The 23430-nt window shown below is 41.3% G+C and overlaps 1 protein-coding gene across 1 annotated transcript; it reads left to right on the top strand.

Moving 5' to 3' along the window:
• The first annotated feature begins 2294 nt into the window (after nt 1–2294).
• Nucleotides 2295–22739, top strand: LOC115143637 (protein APCDD1-like). The gene is made up of 4 exons (XM_029684121.2): nt 2295–2675; nt 13483–13660; nt 13967–14486; nt 14759–22739. Exons 1-4 carry the CDS (start codon nt 2615–2617, stop codon nt 15524–15526), a joined length of 1527 nt encoding a protein of 508 aa, XP_029539981.1. The 5' UTR covers nt 2295–2614; the 3' UTR covers nt 15527–22739.
• Nucleotides 22740–23430: the final 691 nt, after the last annotated feature.

Raw genomic sequence — 23430 nt, forward strand, 5'->3', positions numbered from 1 at the left:
AATCTACCCCCAAGCCACAACTTTTACAGATTTTCAGTAATCTACCCACCTTTGCAAACGGGACATTGTCTTTTTACCTAATGGCTAACACCATCAGATAGAATTCATAGCAAGCAGTGCACTGGAATGACATTCAGATGAACTGGAATGAAATTCACTCTCGTGGGATGGGTGGCTCAAAAATAACTAACTGAAAGCCACACTCCCAATAAGCCATGTGTAACGTTGATGCAGGGAGCCAGGAAGCTCACTAGGTGCAGTTAGTGAGTTTAATAATAACGAACATGGGAGCGATACAAAACAAGAGAAGCATCTGACAAAGAAACATAAACAATACTACCTAATGAATGATAACAAAATAGTGCTATATAAAGGGTAAGTAGTCAAGGGATTAATGAAGTTCAGGTGTGTCTGATGATAAGAGTGGAGTGATCTGACGGCATAGGCAGGGCTACCCTCAATGTCAAAGGTGAGGCAGAGGGATGTCGTGGGGGACGGCATCAGCCAGGGGACTGGGAACCACTGGCCTGAGGACGGAAACATGAAAATACGGTAAGATCCGGAAGTTAGTGTGGAGTTGTAATCTGTAAATTACCTCGTTGACCCTCCGGAGGACCTAGAATGGCCCCACAAACCGGGGACTCAGCTTCTCACAGGGCAAGTGAAATGGGAGGTTCCTGGTGGAGAGCCAGACACAATCACCAGGATGGAACACGGGAGCCTCACTGCGGTGGCAATCCGTCTGCTCTTTCTGACAGCGGACGGCATGCTGGAGTCTCACATTGTCATCATTCAAAACCTTTTCTGTGCGCCTGAACCACTCGTCCACCGCAGGATCTTCGGTCTGGCTTGGAGGAGTCCACGGAGCCAAAGCTGGCTGATAACCCAGAACACACTGGAAGGATGTCAGCCTGGTGGAAGAGTGTCACAATGAATTCTCTGCGTATTCAGCCCAAGGAAGGAATCGGGCCCATTCCCCCTGCCGGTTCTGGCAATGGCACCTCAGGAACCTCGCCAGCTCCTGTTTCATCCTCTCCACCTGCCCGTTAGACTGAGTCCGGTACCCAGAAGTGAGGCTGACCATGACCCCAATGGCTGTCTCTCTGCTCCTGTGGAACCCTGGTTAGAACGTACCGGACACCATTGAAGCTGGTGCCCCTCCTGTCCACATTAAGGACAGAGCCCCAGCTGTCTACGACGGCATCGCTCTGCCGCGGACAGACATGTGGCCCCGACCTCCATGGGTTCAGTCTCTGAATGATCAACGGAGGAGGGAGAGAGGCGATGGGGGTACCGGCGCTCCCAAAGAAGTTTATCCAGATGGATGCCCATCGCGATGAGGGCATCCAAGGATAGGTGGTCGTCTCGGCACGCCAACTGCGTCTGGACCTATTTGCACAATCCTATTCTGAATAGGGTGCAAAAACGATTCTCTCAGCCTCATGGCAAAATGTGTAGAATAGCATGAGATTATCTTTTAAACAACAATTTTCTCTTCACAGGAAGTTAGCTGTCCCACCTCAATCTCTTTTAGGCCCACCCACCAATTAATTTCTGGCTATGCTACTGGTGTGTGCGAGTGTATGAAAATTCCAGCCATTTGCGTGGAGTGGATCAAAGCTCCTCACACCCAGGGTAGAACCTCCTCAGGGAACCAATTGGCTGGCCTGGGATCAGCCAAAAAGCCACCCACCTCTATTACCCATCTGTGGGGCTTAGCCAGAGCCCCAGTCTGCCCACTGATCCCAGAACCCCTGCCAACACTGCCCTGGCAGCCACCTTCGAAATCCCAGCAAACCCCCACTTTACCTCTGCAGTGGTCAGCAATGTCAACTCCGCCCTTTGAATGTGTGTGTGTGTGCCTCAGCAGGGAGGTGTGATCTGGGGGCTGTGTACTGTGTTGCTATGTAGCTACCACAAAGCTACCACAAATTAGAGGCATAATAATTTATAACGTACAGTGAGGCGAGTGGAAAAGGAGGGAAATTGTACAAAAAAAAAAACATACATGGTAATTCTCTCAAGTATTAAGACTTTTTCGCTTTATAGATATGTTGGTGATTTGATTGTTTCTCACTTGTGTTGTAGCCTGCAGCTCTTTCTTTGCCCTTTTGCAACTTACTCTGAAAACTCCCAGAGGCTTCAGTTGGAGAAGTTTTAAACTCTCTTTTACTCTCTCTTTTATTCTCTCTCTCGCACACTCACTCCTCTCCGCTCAAACCAACAGTCAGACGGGAGCACACACACAGCCACACATGCACAGGATGCAAACAGAGTGCAGCCCAGGACCAAGATAGACAACCGAGAGAGAGAGAGAGAAATCCTCTTCTCTACCACTGAGTTTAGTGTGAGGAGGTTCAAGCAATTTATTCTGACTGAGTGGACTGCATTTCATACCATGGGAGGACAAACTGAAATAGAAGAAGAAACCAACAAACACTATCTGTAAAGGACCACATTTCATACTGGATTATTGGGCTTTCCTCTCTCAATCTTTGGCATGGTGATGTCCTAGATTACCAGCACGTATTGAAGAGGCTGCTTGTTCTGGACCACAGTGGACTTTGAGGGTCTTTCTCTGAGTGTGAGTGAGTGTGTGTGTGTGAGCGGGATCATGTCAAAAGGACATTTCACTCGCCTGTTGAGGGGACTTTGGGTACTGTGGCTGTGGCAAGGTAAGTTCACACTTACGCTCTCTCTCTCTCTCTCTGTCTGTCTGTGTCCTCTGGTTGCCCTCGACCCAGTTTTTGTCCACTTACTGTGCATCTGGACAGTAACAGCTTTAACAGCCAAGCTTCAAATGAAACTGAAGCCTGATCGTGTGCATATGATTCCAGGATGATAGCTGATTTATATTATGTCAATTATGGTGAATCTTCACCAAAATGTAATATTTTCAGAAGTAGATTTTAAAGGCTACATGTATTCATTTATATGTTATTTAATTCACTGAACTGGGTCATGATTTCAGATGAAAGCCTACTTTGATGGTTTATTTATTTAACTTGAGGAATCAGATTACAATGCAGCACCATGAATTTGATACAATATTTTCCCATACAGTTTTCATGATCTTTAAAACATATATTTAACATGGATTTAAAAAATGTATGAGCACATATATCTAAAGCACATTGCTTTGAAACTATTGCTGAGAATCAGATTCCTCAAAAACAATCTAAGGTGAACTGCTTTTTCTGTGCTGTTTACCAAGGGGTTAAAGGATAGCTTAAACACTTACAAAAATATGCATCATGTGTGTTTGACCTGTCTTTAACAATTTGTTGCTAGTAGACTCATCCAAAGTTGGAACAAAGCAATACAACTGAATGATTGCATACATAATCAGTGATCAAATGAACTAGCAAATAGCTCGTTTATTTATTTTTTTACCTCTAGGGCTGTCGTCTAACCTTTGAATTGCTGAAATTTTGAAATCACTGTATCAGAAGTTGTTGAAACTTTGAGCAGGTATCCACCGTTTAAGGGGCAGTAGTTAAAAGCATCCAATGGTTCACACCAGCTGATCTGCTTTCAAAATTGTATTAAACTTGTCTGACATGAAGTTAAATTCAGAGAACAATTGACTGTGCCTCTAACTGTGTGTCTATCAGAAAGAGCATGGAGTGGACATTAAGTTAAGAGAAATATGCTGAGGACTTTAGCAATGATGCAACTTGTTGATGAAAGATTAAAATCCTTGCAAAAAGTCCCATATTTAAAGTTATATTATAACCTTGTAAAAAACTGCTTACTGAAATTAGACTAGTCAAGAATAAGTCTGTTATCAAAGGCTATCATTCTCTCTCCAGAGAGACAAACAGCATAGTAAGCCCAGGAGTCCTTCTTGAAAAGCCTTCTTGAAAAGCCTTGCATGTTTCCCCAGGAGCAGGGGAGCGTGGTCCTGGAACTAATATTGCCATTATAGTAATAGATGGAATAACAGGACACTACCATTAACTGACCCTACCTCAGGATAGCGTTTAGAGTTGATTTTCCTCTCAGCAGCCTTGGGGGAGACAAGCATTTTGCCCGTCAGGGCCCGTTAAGGTGATGCGCGAGGAGACGGCGGGAGGCATCTGCCCACTCATAATCACCGTAATAGATTGGTATTTGAAAAGCTGTTTTTCTTTTGCTCAGTCAAGTAGTAGACAGGAGCTTTTGAGTCCCTGGGCCCAGACACATGCCATGAGTCTAGTTTACACCACAACCCAAGGGACTTTTTCTCATTGTTTGTAGATCAAAGGTGTTATCCAAGGAACTTCCATTCACTTTCATTAATGGTTGGACATACAGTGAGCTCTAAAAGTATTGGGACAGTGACCATAATTCCAAAAGGTTTATGAAGTGAGACAAAAATGATTGGTGTGAAAATCACACAATTAATATAGGATAATAATCCACAGCACACAATTAAGTAAGCAATTATGTTATTTAGATCCATATACAGTGAGATCCAAAAGTATTGGGAGAGTGACACATTTTTTGTTGTTTTGGCTCTGTACTCCAGCACTTTGGATTTAAAAATAATATAATGACTATGAGGTTAAAGTGCAGACTGTATTTGGTCCCACACTCATAGCACGCAATGATTACATCAAGCTTGTGACAGGTGGTATGTTAGTCTCATGACAATGCCACGCAAACAATGCAAGACTACTTAATTCGAAGGGTTTCCAAAAAGACAATAACTTAAGCAATAACTTAAAGGAGCAATGCAACTGTTTTTATATAAATACCAAATAATTTCTGGGTAACAATAAAGTACCTTAGCGTAAAAGATTTCATTTTAAATGGACAAGAATAGCTTTATAGCAAAAAAAATATTTCTCAAGCAAGACTTTTGCTAGGACTGGCTGGGAGTGGTCTTAGTGGGGAGGGGGAAACTGAAAACTTGCTATTATTAGCAGACATGTTTGTAACTCTCTTTGTTATTGGTCTGTTAACCAATTACCACATGGTGATGTCTAATGGAAAGCCGAAACTTCGCCCATGCCAACCTGCTGATTAGAAGGTCCTTTGTAGAGTGTATTTTCAATCAGCAAATGTCAGGAAATAACACTAATCAAATTTGTTCACCCTTTTTCAGTGTTTGTTTTATCAGCTCTTGTACAATATGATATAAAAACAGGAAAAACAGAATGTTGACTGCACTGGGCCTGCACTAGACTAAGAATCTTCCATATTGATTCAGACTTTTGGGCAACTCTACCTTAAATAGGATATAAAACACAGGAAAAACAGAATGTTGACTGCACTGGGCCTGCACTAGACTAAGAATCTTCCATATTGATTCAGACTTTTGGGCAACTCTACCTTAACGTTGCAACAACACAGCAACAATGTCCAACAATGTCAATACTTGGCTTATTTACATCATTCCAAATGATCTCACCTTTCTCTTAGTTGTACCCCCCTCCCCTCCTCCTGAATCATAATGGCGAGATATGACTGAGCAACCCTGCGGTTTAAATAGAATCAAATAGAACCTTGCATGTGATAATCACCATATCATATGAGAACATCCTTGACACCCAGCAACTGTTAGAATTTCACCAAACCCAAACAGAAAGAATTAAAGAGATAGTTCACCTATTTGACAAGTGAACTATCTATTTAAGATGAAACCAACCCACCAATTAGCTCTAGCCCCATAACATCAATAGACAATCAACTTCCCCCTCTCTCGCTCTGTTATCTTCTCCAATGTGCTCTGTATAAGTAGCCCAGCATGCATTGCATGTCAGGTGCTGACTGTTGCTCTTAGGGATTGTTTCAAACTTTGAAAAGTTGGATCTCTGTTTTATATCCCTGGCCCTGAGTGAAACATCCCATTAGAGTATATTCAGTAGAACCACCCTCCTGGTGCAAAGTACAAGTCTTGCAAGATGGAGGTAGCATTAACCATAGAAATAGAATTACTAGAATGGACATACATTTTTTGTAAATTAAATAAATTATGTTTATACGGCCTAAAGACCCTCCTGCTGTAGAACTTACATGCAAATGACAGAGTGAAAGCACCAATCAGAGCTCGAGTAGACTTGCAATAACAGCCACTGAATTCTCAGAGCTCAGAATCCCGATTTCATCCCTGCCTTTCATCCCTTCCATCCCTAAAATTCCTATCACCCTACTCATCTCACTAACCCATCTGACCTCATTCATTCAAATGTATATCACCTGTGTATATATTTATATAACAGTAGCCACCGTCTGGTTCCATAACGTCACTGGAATTTTTGATGGTAAGCTCCTGCCTTCACGACAGTGTCTGTGAGTGAATATTGGTAGTGTTTGGAGAAAGGAATGTACGGAGTACTGTTGGGTTAATAGGAGCCAGAGTGAACCACAAGGGAACTGGCAGGCCTTATTGGAAGAACCCCCCTCATCCCTTGACTAAATAAACAGGGCCGTCGGATTAAGTCAGGTTTAACTTTGATGAAAAGACAACAATGGGTGGCTATACGACTTGAGGGGACACTGGAGATGGGGAAAAAACAAAACCGACCTGGTGCCCCCTGTGAAACGCCCTTAAACCCGTGCAGAAAGACATCTCAGTTTGACTGACTTTGTTGTTTCCAGTGAGGATGTCTTTGAGAGGGAGAGAGTGTGAATGGCTGAGGCTGTAACAGCTTGAGGAGATGAATGGCTGTTGGTACATTGAAACTTTATGCGTCCCAAATGGCACCATATTTCCTTTATAGTGCACTACTTTTGACCAAGGCCCTTAGGGCTCAGGTTAAACGTAGTGCACTATATAGTATATAGGGTTCTATTTGGGACATGGTGTTGTATTTACTGACCACACAGACCATCCCATAGATAGGAGGTATGATAAGAGGTATGTAAGGTCATCGTGTATTTCCAATAACTTACCTGATTTAATAAAGGCAAGTAAAAAAATATATATAATTTGATATGATAAACATGTTAGACCAAAGTCACATTTGATTTAAGCTGCTAAGCTTCTATTACAGCATGTTGGATGACTGTCATTCATATTCCATTCACGCAGTTCAATGTAACATCGTAGTTGAGGCTACTACACGAAACATACATTTTCCCTATGCCCATCATGAGGTTGCTACAACCTAGCCTATGAATGAACGTTTACAACATAGGCGCACACAGGTCGAGAGAAACATTTGAGATGACAGACAATGACACGTGGACAGACAGTAACACATTCATTACATTTACATTTACATTTAAGTCATTTAGCAGACGCTCTTATCCAGAGCGACTTACAAATTGGTGCGTTCACCTTATGACATCCAGTGGAACAGCCACTTTACAATAGTGCATCTAAATCTTTTAAGGGGGGGGGAGAAGGATTACTTTATCCTATCCATTCAATACCGCCTTGCACACTCTTGCCTGCAGTAGCGTATATAGGATGTAATCATTATTCCAACTGTTGTAAACAAGAGTTCCTATTGTACAAATGCAGGTATGTTTATACCCGTTTCATTTGCTTCCGTTTAAGAAACGTTTTCAAACAGAATCGGCAGAATGAATACATCACTGATCACAGCAGCCAAGTTGTATTCATTCTAGTTTCTATGCACTCTTCTCCTCTCACCTTTTCCCTTCGTTTGTGGACTTCAATGAACAACACATCAGCTGTACGTGACCAGGCGAAAAAAACTTTCCAAGCCACACCATGTCATAACCGCTACACACGGCCTACATCGTTGTTCCCATATTAGCTAAAGTAACGTCCTAGTCAAAAGCTTACCTTGACTTGAAAGAGTTCCAGTGCGGTGTTGGATAGTCATAGCCAGCTAGATAACATAGCATCCCTCTGTTTGAGCCGGGTGTTTGAGTAACTAAACTAGCCAGCTGCATTTGCTAGCTAAGTAAGTGAAACTGAAACTGATTTTATTTTACGAAATCTCTCTCCCGCTTGCTTCTCCTGCATTTAAGAAATTAATTTGTTGAAAACTGTTCTACTATTGTCTTTCTCTTTGAGGCAACTACTCACCACATGTTATGCACTGCAGTGCTAACTAGCTGTAGTTTATGTGTTCAGTACTAATTTCATTCTCTGGTCCTTTGATTGGGTTGACACCATTTCAGTTCATGCTGCAAGAGCTCTGATAGGTTGGAGGACGTCCTCCGGAAGTTGTCATAAATACTGTGTAAGTCTATGGAAGGGGATGAGAGCCATGAGCCTCCTAGGTGTTGTTTTGAAGTCAATGTACCAAGAGGAGGACAGAAGCTAGCTTTCCTCTGGCTACACCATTGTGCTACCCTACAGAGTGTTGTTGAGGCTACTGTAGACCTTCATTGCAAAACAGTGTGTTTTAATCAATTATTTGGTGACTTTAATATATTTGGTATAGTTTTATCTAAAAAGGATAACTTTTTCTATGTTTTACCATTTTTATTTTTATGAAATACACTGAGGAGGATGGTCCTCCCCTTCCTCATCTGAGGAGCCTCCACTGATGGATAAAAGAGCACCTGGGAAATGCTGAGTAAGCTTCAGGCAAACAATACAGAACATTGAAGATAGAAATGTCATGAATAAAGCTGACATGATTCCTGATTCTACATGTCAGAGATGCATGTTTGTTTTACATGTTATATTTCCATCAGTTTTGTGTACTGCTGAATGCACAACATTCCCACTGAGTACACACTGGTTGAATCAATGTTGCTTCTATGTCATTTCAATGAAATTACGTTGAACCAATGTGGATTAGATGTAGAATTGATGTCTGTGCCCAGTATGCCGAGTATCAATATAGTGGAAATGTTAATGAGTTAGAAGCCTTGTCCCTATGAGGATACCTGGGGATATTTTTTATCCATCTGTACATGGGCGGTGAGATACTTCCCTCTATTAAAGTGTTGCTGCTATTATATCACTGATCCTTGCTGTGGAGGCCAACGCAGCAGTGTCTGAAAAAGCAGCTGTGCTTGATGGGGCCGGGGCCAACTCAACCTGGGAGACAGAGTGTATCTGCACTGTACCACTCAACTTAAGCTTCTCACACACTGACGGACGCCCACACACACTAACGCATACATGCAGGCACACATACACACAAATACAGGCAGATGCACATATGCATTACAGACGCATGCATGCATGCACGCACACACACAAACACACGTGGATGACGTGGATGTCGATTAAGGCAGCCCCCCGCACCTCTCTGATTCAGAGGGATTGGGTTAATGTGGAAGACACATTTTGGCTGAAAGCATTCAGTTGTGCAACTGACTAGGTATCCCCTTACTCATTACACCAGACAAAGAAGCTTCCGCTTTTCCTTCCGACCAACTGTACCTCATCAGACCCCGGACACACACTCAAAAAAAAGAAACAAAGACAGATGAGAAAGTAAAAAAGAGAAAATATTCTGAAATCCATCCAAAAGAAATGAGTCGTAAACATGGCTTTTTCATCAAGTTTGCCCTAATCAAGAGACAGGTGTTAGCTCCACACAAAGCCATGTAGCAGTGTGTGAAGGAGCTATTCAGGGACAGTTAAAGTGGGTTTTCTCCTCTAGCATTGGAGCAGTAAGGCGAGCAGTGAGAGAAAAAGAGAGAGAGGCAAACACACAGAACAGTGGCCACAGGCACTCGAGTCTGACAGCAGGCTGGCTGAGAGACTGGCTGGCTGGCTGGCGTCGAGCACTCAACTCCCCCACAAGACGTGGGTGGCGGATTAAAAACCGCCTGGATCCCACCTCATGTGTGTTTGCACCTAGACAGATCCAAATAGAGAGGTACATAAAAAGTATTTGCGCTTCGCCTCCAGTAGTTGGCGGATGAGACATGAGATGGAGAAGCCCGAGTTGCCAAACCCTAATCACAAACACAAACAAACAAATAGGAGCCCAGAGGTCCATCATAAATGGCATCCCTTTTATAAATCAACGTCTGCAGTGTGTAGGATTGATCCTGTGATGGAATTTCCAGGGAGGTAGATAGATGACTTAGGCTGGGGTTCAGACATGCCTGTCTTTCCGGATGGCAGCGGTAGGGCTGATAGACGAGGGTAATGTCCCAAATGGCACCCTATTCCCTTTATAATGTACTACTTTACTACTTATGGGCCCTGGTCAAAAGTAGTGCACAGTCTCTTAGCGTCTATTAAAGTGTTGCTGCTATTATATCACTGATCCTTGCTGTGGAGGGTAACTTTGGAATGCAGTCTATGGGTTAGACCACACTTGATTCACTGCATTGTCTCCTGGAGTTTCTAACTGTGACCACAAGCTGGTCAGATACTACAGGTGAGGCCATTGATGAGCAGAGGCTCAGTGGCAGTGCACTGGCACCCTCCATAGGATACAGCCAGGACTGGTAGTCAGCCAGAAATTACATTAAGTTAAGGTACAATCTGCAATTTGTGCAGCTGTTGGTCATTTCAACTAAATAGGCAATTTGGGATTGATACATGCATTATTTATGGATATGTGTTTGATGGCTATAACAATGAATTATACTGTATATAGCCATCACTTCTGGAAGAAAATAAGTTATAAATACCTAATGAGATTACTAATTCCAATAGTTTTACCAGATCATAACCTAAAGTATAAGGTTGTTTTACTCCATTTTCTTTGTTAACAAACAATGCATAGCTTCAAAACATGTTCAATACTACAAGTTTCATTTCATGGACAGTCAGTCCTTGCATCCATAGCTCCAAATTTAAAGTGGTTGGTTTAAATGTCTCCCCATTCCTAAGCTTCATAGCAAACCAAGGAGTCGCTGAATAACAAATTAGAATATGCCCCTGACCACAGGTGAAGAATCAGTGGTATTCATTGAATTAAGAAACAACTACCGTAATAATCTAAATTAAGAAAAATAGATTGTTGTAAACCTGTGGAAAATAAAACTACTACATTACCTTGTAACAAGTCATGCAATAACACCCCTTTTAGACTAAGTACAATAATTTAAACCCCAGGTTGTACAATTTAGTTTTTATAAAGCACTTTTTTTAAACTTCTATTATTTTGGTAAATGCAACCTTATGTCCCATTGGAATGAGATCCAAGGAAGGAGAGAAACAGAATGACTGCTCACCTGAAAAACACTAGAAAGATTTGGCAAAACAGAGGCCTGAATATTACACCCTAAAAGATTCTTCAGCCATATCTCATAAGTCCTGTCCATTCAATAGAGTGTGGTGATTCACATTTTCTCCACTAACTTAAAACAGATTTGTCAGATGACCAAAGAGGAACAAATTAATTAATCCTGATTAGTATTTCAGCAAAGACCTCCCTAGGGAACAAAATTAGTCAATTTGACGGTGGTGCTCGCCAATAATGGAGACAGAGAATAAACAAATACATCTTCAGGGGGGGGAAATTGCAACCATGTGTCATGTGTCAATGTGCAGCGGTTAAGACGGAGTCAGGCGTAGGACACAGAACTGGACACAGAACTGCGTAAAATATATACTTTACTCGAAAAGAAACAACAAAATTTCCACGCAGGGAAAACACACCAGCTCACAGAAGTCTTGAACACTAAACAAAGAACAAACATGCACAAAACCATGTGGGAACTAGAGGGTTAAATAGGGAATATATTATAACATAATGGGAACCAGGTGTGTACAATCAAGACAAAACAAATGGAAAAAGAACGTAGATCGGTGGCAGCTGGAAAGCCGGTGACGACGACCACCGAATGCTGCCCGAACAAGGAGAGGCACCGACTTTGGCGGAAGTTGTGACACCATGTTTATTCTGCTTTGGACAATTATTTTGTATATTAACGAATGTACTTTGATCACTATTTCCCAAAAAAGTGCCGCAAGACAAAAATCTCCCAAACCAAACATCATGCTGAGCAGAGAGAGTATCTAAGTGAGTCTCGCACAATGCCTATAAGGCAGCTTCAATGACACACAGAAACCATTCCAACATCTAAGGAACAAACATCCCCTGGCTGACATTGACACAGAAAATAAAAGCTGTCCAATTACTCTCCAAAAAATTTAAAAGGAAGTAGATTGGCTGATTTTGAGTAAACATTGGTTTCTCTCCAATCAAAGAAGTAGCTGAAAAGTGCCATCTATTAGGATGCCTTGGTGGCGACTCGGGCAGCGAAGTGAGCTTTATCTGGGACAAACATGGGACATAGAGACGAACCTCCGGTAGCCGAACCAGAGAACATCCATAAAGCTGTCCACAGGGCCATGACAAAGCCCACCAACCCCCGGGGTGGTGGTAGAACAGACAGACAAATCAAATCAAATTTGATTGGTCACATACACATGGTTAGCAGATGTTAATGGGAGTGTAGCGAAATGCTTGTGCTCCTAGTTCCGACTATGCAGTAATATCTAACAGTAATCTAACAAATCCACAACTACCTTTTACACACAAATACACACAAATGTAAAGAGATGAATATAATATGTACATAGGGACAAAGAAAGGGAGAGCGAGAGAGGGACAAAGAAAGAGAGAGATCAAAAGACAGAGGGGGGACAACATAAGGACACAGAGAGAGAGAGACAGCAGAGCGACAAAAAAAGAGAGTGACGAATAGGGACTAAGGGACAGGAAAACAAGACAGAACAAGAGGGGAACAGATAGAGAAAAAGAGAAAGAACAGGGTGGGTGAGGGAAAACTAGTGGGTGTCAATGGGGACTCATCCCCTTGTTGTTTGACATTTGGCTGGGGAGACTGAAACCTGAGCCATAGCGTCCTATTACCAATGAGTTATCTCCGTGCTGGATATCATTCCCTCTCCTCACACTCGCATCATTTGGGTTCAATCAAAGAAATCAACTCGGACACGATTGTCTTGGTCTCTGTTAAAATTGTGGGCCTTGCTCCATCCAAGGCAGGTCAATCGATGCACATAAACGATAGCAGTCAAAAGAAAGAAAGAGATTGCAGATGTACATGCGTCAGATACCTTATGTTGATAAAATTGAATCAAATATATTGCTTTTGATAGGAGTAAATGTACCGTGCTGTCATGTTAGTGTGTGCTACTCTTGATTGAGCTATGATAATTCCAACACAGTGAAAGTACATAAAAAGTGTCAAATCATGTCTAAAACTTCAGTTTCACACTGTAGATATCACACACACACACATATCGGGAAAATGTGAGTTGGAGTTGGAGCTCAGCTGCTGGCTGATAGATGTGTCAAACCTAGAAAAGGTCCTCTTGGTGGATGTGGCCAAGGTCTGATTCAAATCTATATATGGCCTGTAATGGAGCCCATCACATCTCATTACATGGACAGTTACAGAAATGTGAACCCTCAAACTGCTTCCAGTCAACCAAATCTTGTTTGGACCTGAAAAGCCCAGGGAGTGAATATCTTCCTTTGGCTATTAGTTGTTCTGTGTGTAACCCCTGATTTATGATGGACGAGGTTGATAATCATCTTCTAAGCGTATTATTTTGTGTTTCTGATTCGTAAAAATAGTATGAGGTAAAAATAAACTGTGACAGAGTGTTCTTATTTTTCTTGGTTCTAGCTGATCTTGTGTCGGGTAGTAAGCTCTGGGAGGTACCCATAGCCCTCTTTGGATCTTTCTCCAACCACACGACTAGCCTGGAATGGGAGCCACAGTGTCAGTATCCCCACCTGCAGGACGGCATCAGAATCACAGCCGACATTCCCCCAAGACTGGAGGGCAGCTGGGTGTCAACAAGGCAAGTGTTGTCCAAATAAAGTTTAGAACGGTACAGGCTATTTCCTGAATATGTACCATTTATGTCTATCACGTCCATTGCAATATAATGATGAATATGGGAAACTGTTCCACAACTGTCACCTTTTTTGTCTTTGTGGAGGTGTGCTCGGTCAATGAGCCTAAAGGTGATTCAGAAGGTTGTTGTTTGCATAAGACACCTAGATAATTAATTATTTCATCACATTTCATTCAAATCAAACAATCATCCATCCAGCTAGCTGCTAAAATGGAACTGACAACCCTTCAACCTCTTTCTCCCGAGTAGATGCGAAGTTCGGCCTGGCCCTGAGTTCCTGACCCGTTCCTACACCTTCTACCCAAGCCACCTGTTCAAAGCCCTGCAACACTACTACACTGACAGTGGGTGCGAGGAGCCCGCATACTCTCTGGTGGTCCGGGGCAAGCTCCGTCTGCGCCAGGCTTCCTGGATCACTCGTGGTGCCACCAAGACAGAGCACCACCTCCACAAAGTGGGCATTGTCATCCACAGCCCAGGCGCAATGCACCAGCTGGCAGCCCGTCTACCCTCCGTGTGTGTGGGCCTCACCTTGGGTGGCATGGTGCCCGGGCGCCTGTACGAGCTGTACAATGCCCGGGCAGGGAGGGACTGTCTGGGTGCCTCGGGGTACTCGATGATGGAGTTGGGCTTGGTGAGAGTGGAGACCCAGCATCAGCCCCATGGAGGTCTGGTTCAGGAGCTCTTCCTTGGGGACGTGCACACAGACTGGACCCAGAGGACATACTATCGACCAATGGGCTACCAACAGCCACTGCAGAATGCTATGGTGAGATTACGGACTCCCCATTAATATGATACATGTAGATCATTGTAAGTGAATTTGGTAATTCTCTCTCTATCCATTCTTCATCTGATGCTGAATACCTTCCAGTGATAAACTAACTAACTGAAACATAAAACAGTGTCCCAATCTCCAAACAAGCATACTCTTTATGGTCAATACAAGGCTTCATATTATACTAGGCTTCATAATAGCCTGGCATTTTGGATGACAGTTCTACTGTATAACCCTAACCTTTCTATAACTATTTCCACCAGCACCACATCCACCCCTGCCCAGCGTGCGCCTTGCTGTTCCGGGCCTCAGAACAGCGCCCCCCCGTGTTACCCCATGTCCCTGCAGCAACGCCTCTGTCCTTGGACGGCCGATGGGTGAGCCAACGTTGCGAAGCCCGGCCTGCCGTCCTCTTCCTCACCCGAGACTTCACCTTCCGCCCAGATGAGCATTCCTGGGAAGGCCTCTACCGCCACTACTCGGAACCCACTTGCAGCCAGCCCACCTTCACCCTGCGGGCTTCAGGCCACTATGCCCAGGGAGGCCCCTCAGCCAAAGTGGCGGGAGGGACTGAGTTCGTCTTCAAGGTAACCCGGGCCAGAGTCACCGTTCTGGAAGGGGCCACGGCCAGGGTGCTCAACGAGACTAGGCGGGGCAGCTGCGGGAAGGCGGGGGGGTGGGAGGTGGGAGTGGAGCAGGACGTGACCCCCACGGATGGGTGTACCGTCCTGGGGATCAAGCTGCCGCACAAGGAGTATGAGCTGTTCAAGACGGAGCTGGACCATCGACGGCGCACTCTGCTGTTCATCGGGGAGAGGCCGACGGATGGCTCCAGCCCTGACCGGCCCCAGAAGAGGCCAACGTCTTACCAGGCCGCCCTGGTGCATTGTTGCGAGGAAGACACCCCCACGTCGCAACGCCACACCAACCAGCTCAAGCTAGCAGCTAGTGGAACCAATAACCTACCACGGCTCCCTTTCTTTGCCCTAGTACTGGTCTCTTTACTGTGGGGTTGGTACTGTGTGTTCTAGAGACAAACTGAACATTGGAGAAGAACACACAAATGATGGTGGAGCTGCTCGTGGTCTATAAGGAAACTCCATGTGCTCCTCCTCAATATCAAGATAATGCCAGACCACATAATAGATGGCTAAAGCCATCTTCAAGAAAACTGTACATAGACTGTCAGTCTATCCATGTTGCATATCTATCATATTATATGTGTCTCATTTTGTTTTCTTTTAAACCGGAGATGCCTTTTGGCAAATGTTTAAGTCACATAAGCGTTCCTTTTCTTGAGAGTGGCAGATTCAGACTTAGGAAAGGCGTGCGTTTCCTATGTACTTCTCAGTATTTGGTATTCAGACTTACCTTATTCCGTCACGTAACGCTCTCTGCAGGTGTGGCTACCTTCCGCGCTCCCAATAAATGTAAATAATCCAATGAAAACCCTCCCCACTTCCTGGCCAACAGATTTTCTCATGGAATTTTCATTCAATAGGGTTTTCACATAGAGAATGATAGAAGCTTCTAGCTGCCAAAAGGCCATATAAGCATGGGCAGCACCATTGAGGGCTTCCACCATTTTAATGTAGTCAACTTGGTGGGACTTCCAACTTCATTGGCTGATCCCTCCTGGTGACCCTGTTAGAGTTATGTCCAACCAGGTCATCAGGAGGGATCAGCCAATCATAAAGAAGAAAATAGACTACTTCAAAACGGAGATAACCTCAATGGAGCCGCCCATGCTCAAATCAAATCAAATTTGATTTGTCACATACACATGGTTAGCAGATGTTAATGCGAGTGTAGCGAAATGCTTGTAAAACATGCTATCACAGACACTATGATGGCACAGATAAAAAGATGAGTTGTCTATCTATCTCTATGGGTTTTCAGTACATTTATGTTAAGCCATTCCCAGGGTTGGAGAGTAATGGATTACATGGGGATTACTAAAAACGATAACTGTAATCCATTACGTTACCATCATAAAATATTGTAATCAGATTACAGATACTTTTGAAAAACTAGATGATTACTTCGAGGATTACTTTTAAATTCAGAAAGGATGTTTGCGGAAAAATCTTTGACACTCATCTGTTCGCTCAATGACATTCAAATCAGCATTGAAAAAAGGCACTAGTTTAGATTTGTTCCACCTGAGCGAGTCTGACCACAAGTCAGAGACCACTATGATGACACACCAAACGTATTTGATGGATGGCGGGAAAAGAGAAGGAATAGGCTTTTGTAGGTTACAGTCCAAGCTATGTCTTACAATGGTTTGACTGCTGTCGGCATCTAAAGATTATCCAACTTGAAAAAATGCTTGGAGGTAAGGATGACAGCAGTGGTTTAGTCTACGGCGATACGAATATAACTTATTATTGATATCTACATAATGCATTGATGTGAATCACACTGCTGCTCTCTCATTTAGCTATTGGCGCCGTACGGATTGTGGTTGTTGTGGATGGCTGTTCACAAATCTAAATGTGTATTTGAACCCAATAATGGTTGAATTCTAGAAGTTTAAGCTGCCTATCAATCATTGTTTTTGAAACCAGTGGACAGCCAGTAAAAAATGCGCTTGAGCAGCAGCTGCACAGTGCGGATCCAAGCCTATGTAATACAAGTGGGGCTGTTTTTCTTCAGTAGTGCCATTCCATGAGCGCTGCATTTATTTTTCAACTCGAATCAATGAGCCCAATCAGTCCTCCATGAAAACAAAATCATAAACAACAGAGTTGAGCTAGCTAATAAATCCTTAGTTTTGGGGTCATGCTCAGGTAAAACAATTTGGCTAATCTAGATTTCCATATTTCCAAGTCCTATTCTTGAAGATTAATTAAGTATAACACTTATTGGAATAACTTTTTAATGTAAAGATTTAATAGTATTATTATATGTAAGTAGAAAGTGATGGGTTATAAGAAACCTACATAACCAACCCATAAAGTAAAATGTAACATTCATATATGGCCAGCTATGTAAACTTTAACATTGATTTATCCTGCAAAAGATGTCGTTCAATTGGTATCATACATTTTTGTCTTCTTCAAATGCCTCTTAAGGGGAAAGTGATCTAAAAGTAACACTGTTTGAGTTTGGGTAATCCAAAAGTTATGTTACTGATTACAAATTTGGATAGATAACTAGTAACAGTAATGGATTACAATTAGAAAGTAACCTACCCAAACCTGGCCATTCCTTTAAATAGGGTGTACCTTTTAGTTAGAATTTTGTCAACAGAACATATTGCGAGAAGGTGCTCTGAATATTAGTGATCAATGAGAAAGCCATCTAAATACATGCATATTCATATCCGTTTCAGCACCAATTGGTAGATTGAAAATATTCTGATTTTGTAGATTATTTAGGTTTAGGAAATCATCTATGAATAATTTAAAAAAACAGGTTTGGAGAGCCTTTATGCACAAAATACAGTACCAGTCAAAAGTTACTTTGAAGAATATAAAATATATTTTGATTTGTTTAACACTTTTTTCATTACTACATGACTCCTTCCATATGTGTTATTTCCTAGTTTGATGTCTTCACTATTATTTTACAATGTAGAAAATAGTCAAAATAAAGAAAAACCCTTGAGTAGGTGTGTCCAAACTTTTGACTGGAACTGTATATTGATTGGTAAAATGTAGAATGGTTTGGTTCATCCTGAAAGTTGCCACATTCATATCTTCAACCCATGTTAATGTTGGAAGATTAGTGTACATATAATTATATTAGGGAGAATACTGTACAATAGTAGGCTATACCCTCGTATATTGCCTGTATTAACCATGGAATTGTGTGATTACAAGCCATGCATCGGGTTCAAACTGTTACAGCTTGGTCTGTGCTCAGTCCCATAACGATTTAATTAGCCTACCTTTTCAATATTCTTAACTGTTACTAATGATCCGTGACAGAGTTTACAGAGGAAGCAAATGAAGGTAAACAAAACAATGTAATTAATTGGAATGATAATGTAGGATATACCAACTGAAGGGAACGAACAGTAAATTGGCAGTTGAATTTGTGTTGTTATTAGGCTTACTGACGGTTGATACTGATACTAACAGTAAATTGGCAGTTGAATGTGTGGTTATTAGGCTTACTGACAGTCGATACTGATAGTGGCTAATATTTAACATGAGGAAAATAGGAAACTGAGAAAGTCGGGATAGCCTAAAATAAAGACATTTGAGAGTGTTTATCCCCAACCTGGATGGTTAGACATAACATAGTAAATGTAAATCCGGAACACTAATTAGTATGATACATTTCAGAAAGTATTCATACCCCTCGACTTATTCCACATTTTGTTGTGTTACAGCCTGAATTCAAAATTGATTAAATAGATTTGATTTCTCACCCATCTAAACACAATACCCCATAATGACAAACTGAAAACATGTTTTTAGAAATGTTAGCAAATATAGAGAATATCTCATTTAAATAAGTATTCACAGCCCTGAGACGATACATGTTAGAATCCACTTTGGTAGTGATTACAGCTGTGAGTCTTTCTGGGTAAGTCACTAAGAGCTTTGCACACCTGGATTGTACAATGTTTGCCCATTATTCTATTCAAGATTCTTCAAGTTCTGTAAAAATTGGTTGTTGATCATTGCTAGACAACCATTTTTAAAATGGTTGCCATAGATTTTCAAGCAGACTTAAGTAAAAACTGTAACTCGGCCACTCAGGAACATTCACGGCCTTCTTTAGGAAGCAACTCAAGTAGATTTGGCCTTGTGATTTAGGTTATTGTCCTGCTGAAAGGGGAATTAATCTCCCAGTGTCTGGTGGAAAGGATACTGAGACAGGTTTTCCTCTATGTAAAAAAAAGTGTCCATTACTAAATACAAATCCTAACACAAAAACATGGTAGGAAAAAATAGGTTTACAAAATATGAAAAGTGGATGCTAGTTAGACATGATGGAGCTAAATCACTTTTAACCATGTGGACATAGATGCAAAGTTCGATAATAGTCCAATTCAGCTTCAAAACAGATTCTGCCAAGAGAGATTCTGGTCCAAAAAGCTCCATTCCGTTTCTTTTTTTATCCTGAAAAACTCCCCAAGCATACTGTATCCATAACATGATGCAGCCACCATTATGCTTGAAAATATGGGGAGTGGTACTCTGTAATGTGTTGTATTGGATTTTCCCCAAACATAACACTTTATATTCAGGACAAAAAAGTGAATTGCTTTGCCTCATTTTTTTGCAATATTACCTTGGTGCCTTGTTTGCAAACAGGGGTGGCAGGTAGCCTAAGGGTTAGAGCGTTCGGCCAATAACCAAAAGATTGCTGGATAGAATCCCTGAGCTGATGAGGTAAAAATCTGTTGTTCTGTGCCTGAACAAGGCAGTTAACCCACTGTTCCTCAGTCGGCTGTCATTGTAAATAAGAATTTGTTCTTAACTGACTTGCCTAGTAAATAAACAGGATGCATTTTTTTGAATATTTTTATTCTGTACAGGCTTCCTTCTTTTCACTCAATTAGGTTAGCATTGTGGAGTAACTACAATGTTGTTGATCCATCCTCAGTTTTCTCCTATCACAGCCATTAACTTCCTGACGCACACATCCCTGTAGCGGGATCATTTTCGTCAGCAACCGCTGAATAGCAAAGCGCAACAGTCAAATAATATTACTAAAAATATTCATATTCATGAAATCACAAGTGCAATTTTGTTAATCACCCTGTCGTCTCAGATTTTGAAATTATGCTTTACAGCGAAAGCAATCCAAGCATTTGTGTAAGTTTATCGATAGCCTAGCATAGCATTATGTACACTTAGCATCAGGAAGCTTGGTCACGAAAATCAGAAAAGCAATCAAATTAATCGTTTACCTTTGATGATCTTCGGATGCTCACGAGACTCCCAGTTACACAGCAAATGTTCCTTTTGTTCCATAAAGATGATTTTTATACCCAAAATACCGACGTTTGTTTGTCGCGTTATGTTCAGAAATCCACAGGAAAGAGCGGTCACGACAACGCAGACGGAAATTCGAAATATTCTTCATAATGTCCACAGAAACATGTCAAACATTTTTTATAATCATTCCTCAGGTAGTTTGTAATATATATATTCGATAATATATCAACCGAGTGTGTAGCTTTTTCCATAACAGCGGGAGGAACAATGGCCGCTTTACTCAATTGCGCACAAACTCACTCTGAGAGCCCCCACCTCTCCACTTACGCAATGTGATCCTTCACGCTCATTTTTCAAAATAAAAGCCTGAAACTATGTCTAAAGACTGTTGACACCTTAGGGAAGCCACAGAAAAAGGACTCTGGTTTATATCCCTTTAAATGGAGGATAGGCATGCATAGGAACACAGAGGATTCAAAATAAGAGACACTTCCTGATTGGGCTTTCCTCAGGCTTTCGCCTGCAATATCAGTTCTGTTATACTCACAGACAATATTTTTACAGTTTTGGAAACTTTAGAGTATTTTCTATCCTAATCTGTCAATTATATGCATATTCTAGCATCTGGTCATGAGAAATAGGCCGTTTACTTTGGGAACGTTATTTTTCCAAACATAAAAATAGTGCCCCCTAGCTTCAAGAGGTTAAACTCAGTTGAAGACTTATTGACATTTCAGCTTTTCATTTTTTATTAATTTGTAGACATTTTGAAAAACATAATTCCACTTTGACATTATGGGGTATTGTGTCTATGCCAGTGACAAAAGATCTCAATTTAATACATAAAACAAAAATTCAGGCTGTAACTCAACAAAATGTGGAAAAAGTCAAGGGGTGTGAATACTTTCTGAAGGCACTGTATTAATTGGTGGATGCCCATCATCCATTTCGTATGATCTGTTACGAATTTGGAATATATATGATATGATACCAATTAAATTAGTTGTGGCTAAATGTAGCTTGATGGCTAGGTGGCTAATGATAAAGTTAACTCTAAAGTAAAGTTAAATGGCTAACGTTAGCTAAGCTAGGGGTTAAGGTTAGGGTTAGCTAACATGCTAAGTAGGTGTAAAGTTGCTAATTAGCTAAAATTGTCCATGATGAGATTTGAACATGCAACCTTTGGGTTGCTAGAAGTTTGCATTATATACCCACCTCACTAAAATGCTTGCCTTAAGTAAACCTTTTGTCTTGTGTAACCTACCAAACGTAATACATCATTCTAATTTGAGTGTCCAGGACTTACGTTTACTATGTTACGTCTAGTCTATGAGACCAGGATGCCATCCTTGCAAGTTAAAAGGCCATACAATTTAAATTCTGAAAAAAGGCACGACATTTCATAAACTTTAATGTTGGAAAGTTTATATGCTTCAGTTTTCTGGCATATGACTGGTTTCACATTTCTCTCCAGCGATTTTAAGGTTAAATAGATATAAAAGTGACATTTAAATGTACCTTATTCAACTGATTACTCATTTATCAAGCTCTAATTAAGTTATAAATTACAGTGCATGGAGAATGTTTTTATCTCAATCAGAAAAAATCTAGTAGAGGCTTTTTCCACTTGGAACCAGTAGGTTCGCTAGACCTTATTCATGGTTTCCTCACAGGTAAATGTGGTTGAATTATTAGTTAAGTCAAGGTCAGAATACAGCGTATCTGTAGATACCTCTGCAACACCTTCATTTATTTGATCTCCACCCTAAACGAATAGCTGGTGAATAGCAGGCTATTCTCATGCTTAACTTTAAGGTCAGAATACGGGTAGAGAAAAGTGCATAAAAAGGGAAGTACTGTATGTTCCATTAACGCACACTTAACTCGGGTCGGAATTCCACCAATAATGCAGTATATTTTCTAACAAACAAAGCACAAAAAAACAAGACCAATATTGACCAATACCTTTAAAGCACAAGCAACAGACATTCCAATCGACTTCAGGTTGTGCAAATCAGGAACTGGATATCATGGAGGAAACACAAACTTGCGTCTTGTCAACAGGTGTTGACAAGAAGCAAATTGATTCTCATTGGTCCTGATCTATGATCTGTGTCCATTTTTGATAGGAGGAAAACCAGACATGACCAGTGCACTAATTAGACCCTAGTTCAGAATGCTTTTATACATTTTCCTCACAATGTTGGAGTGCCCACAAGCGTACTGCTGCCCAATATCCTCCAATATAACATTGGTGAACTCATTGTAGAGAGAAGACATACAAACCATATTTATTGTCATTGATTTACTAATTTTGATATTAAAAAGGAAGATATTGCTGTAATTATTGCATACGTGTGTCTGTTTTTATCTTTTATGTACAGTCTGTCCTTGGAGCTTCTTTCTCTTTTTAAATATTTCCACTAGATGTGTTATATTGATTAACCATTGAACTGCATGAGAAATCATTTATATCATGATACATTAATGCCAAACTTTCAAAAGAAAAAAAGAGTTGGCTGTGAAATTAATAATTAGTCATAAATAATGATTTTGAAATTAATCATAATCATTATTAATCATGTTTAATTTTCATATCATATTCAATTATTAATCCTTAAGATAAAATAGTCACCTCAGTACTACAGTAAAGGTGGGATTCTTCCATTAAAGGAGCTTTCCAAACAATGGTCCAAGTTTGACTGCCCAGTTACTGGAGAGGAGTGCTGCTATTTGAGAACTAACTGTCATATGGCTCATACATTAGGCATTGCTATGCATCTCCAACTTTTGGAGCATAACTCAGAGTAAAACACAGAGCAATATCTATTTTGATGCATTTGATTAGAATGCTCACAGTTAAGCCAGCCTATAACACAATGTACCCTCCTCAGCAGAAGTGGGAAATTGTGTAACTGCAGAGAGAATGAAGGACCATGTTGAGGATGAATTAAGGCACTTCCTGTTTCCACACGAAGCTGAACCTCAATACAGGGCATCCCCATAAGGTCACGATTGGTTGTTTGCAAGGACGG

The sequence above is a fragment of the Oncorhynchus nerka genome, linkage group LG15, assembly GCF_034236695.1.
Source record: "Oncorhynchus nerka isolate Pitt River linkage group LG15, Oner_Uvic_2.0, whole genome shotgun sequence".
In the NCBI taxonomy this organism is placed as follows: domain Eukaryota; kingdom Metazoa; phylum Chordata; class Actinopteri; order Salmoniformes; family Salmonidae; genus Oncorhynchus; species Oncorhynchus nerka.

Excerpts from the sequence above, each read along its gene's own strand:
- LOC115143637 (XM_029684121.2), top strand. The coding sequence starts at position 2,615 with ATGTCAAAAGGACATTTCACTCGCCTGTTGAGGGGACTTTGGGTACTG. Across the intron at positions 13,661-13,966 it reads GGCAGCTGGGTGTCAACAAG|ATGCGAAGTTCGGCCTGGCC; the intron begins GCAAGTGTTGTC and ends TCTCCCGAGTAG. Across the intron at positions 14,487-14,758 it reads AGCCACTGCAGAATGCTATG|CACCACATCCACCCCTGCCC; the intron begins GTGAGATTACGG and ends TATTTCCACCAG.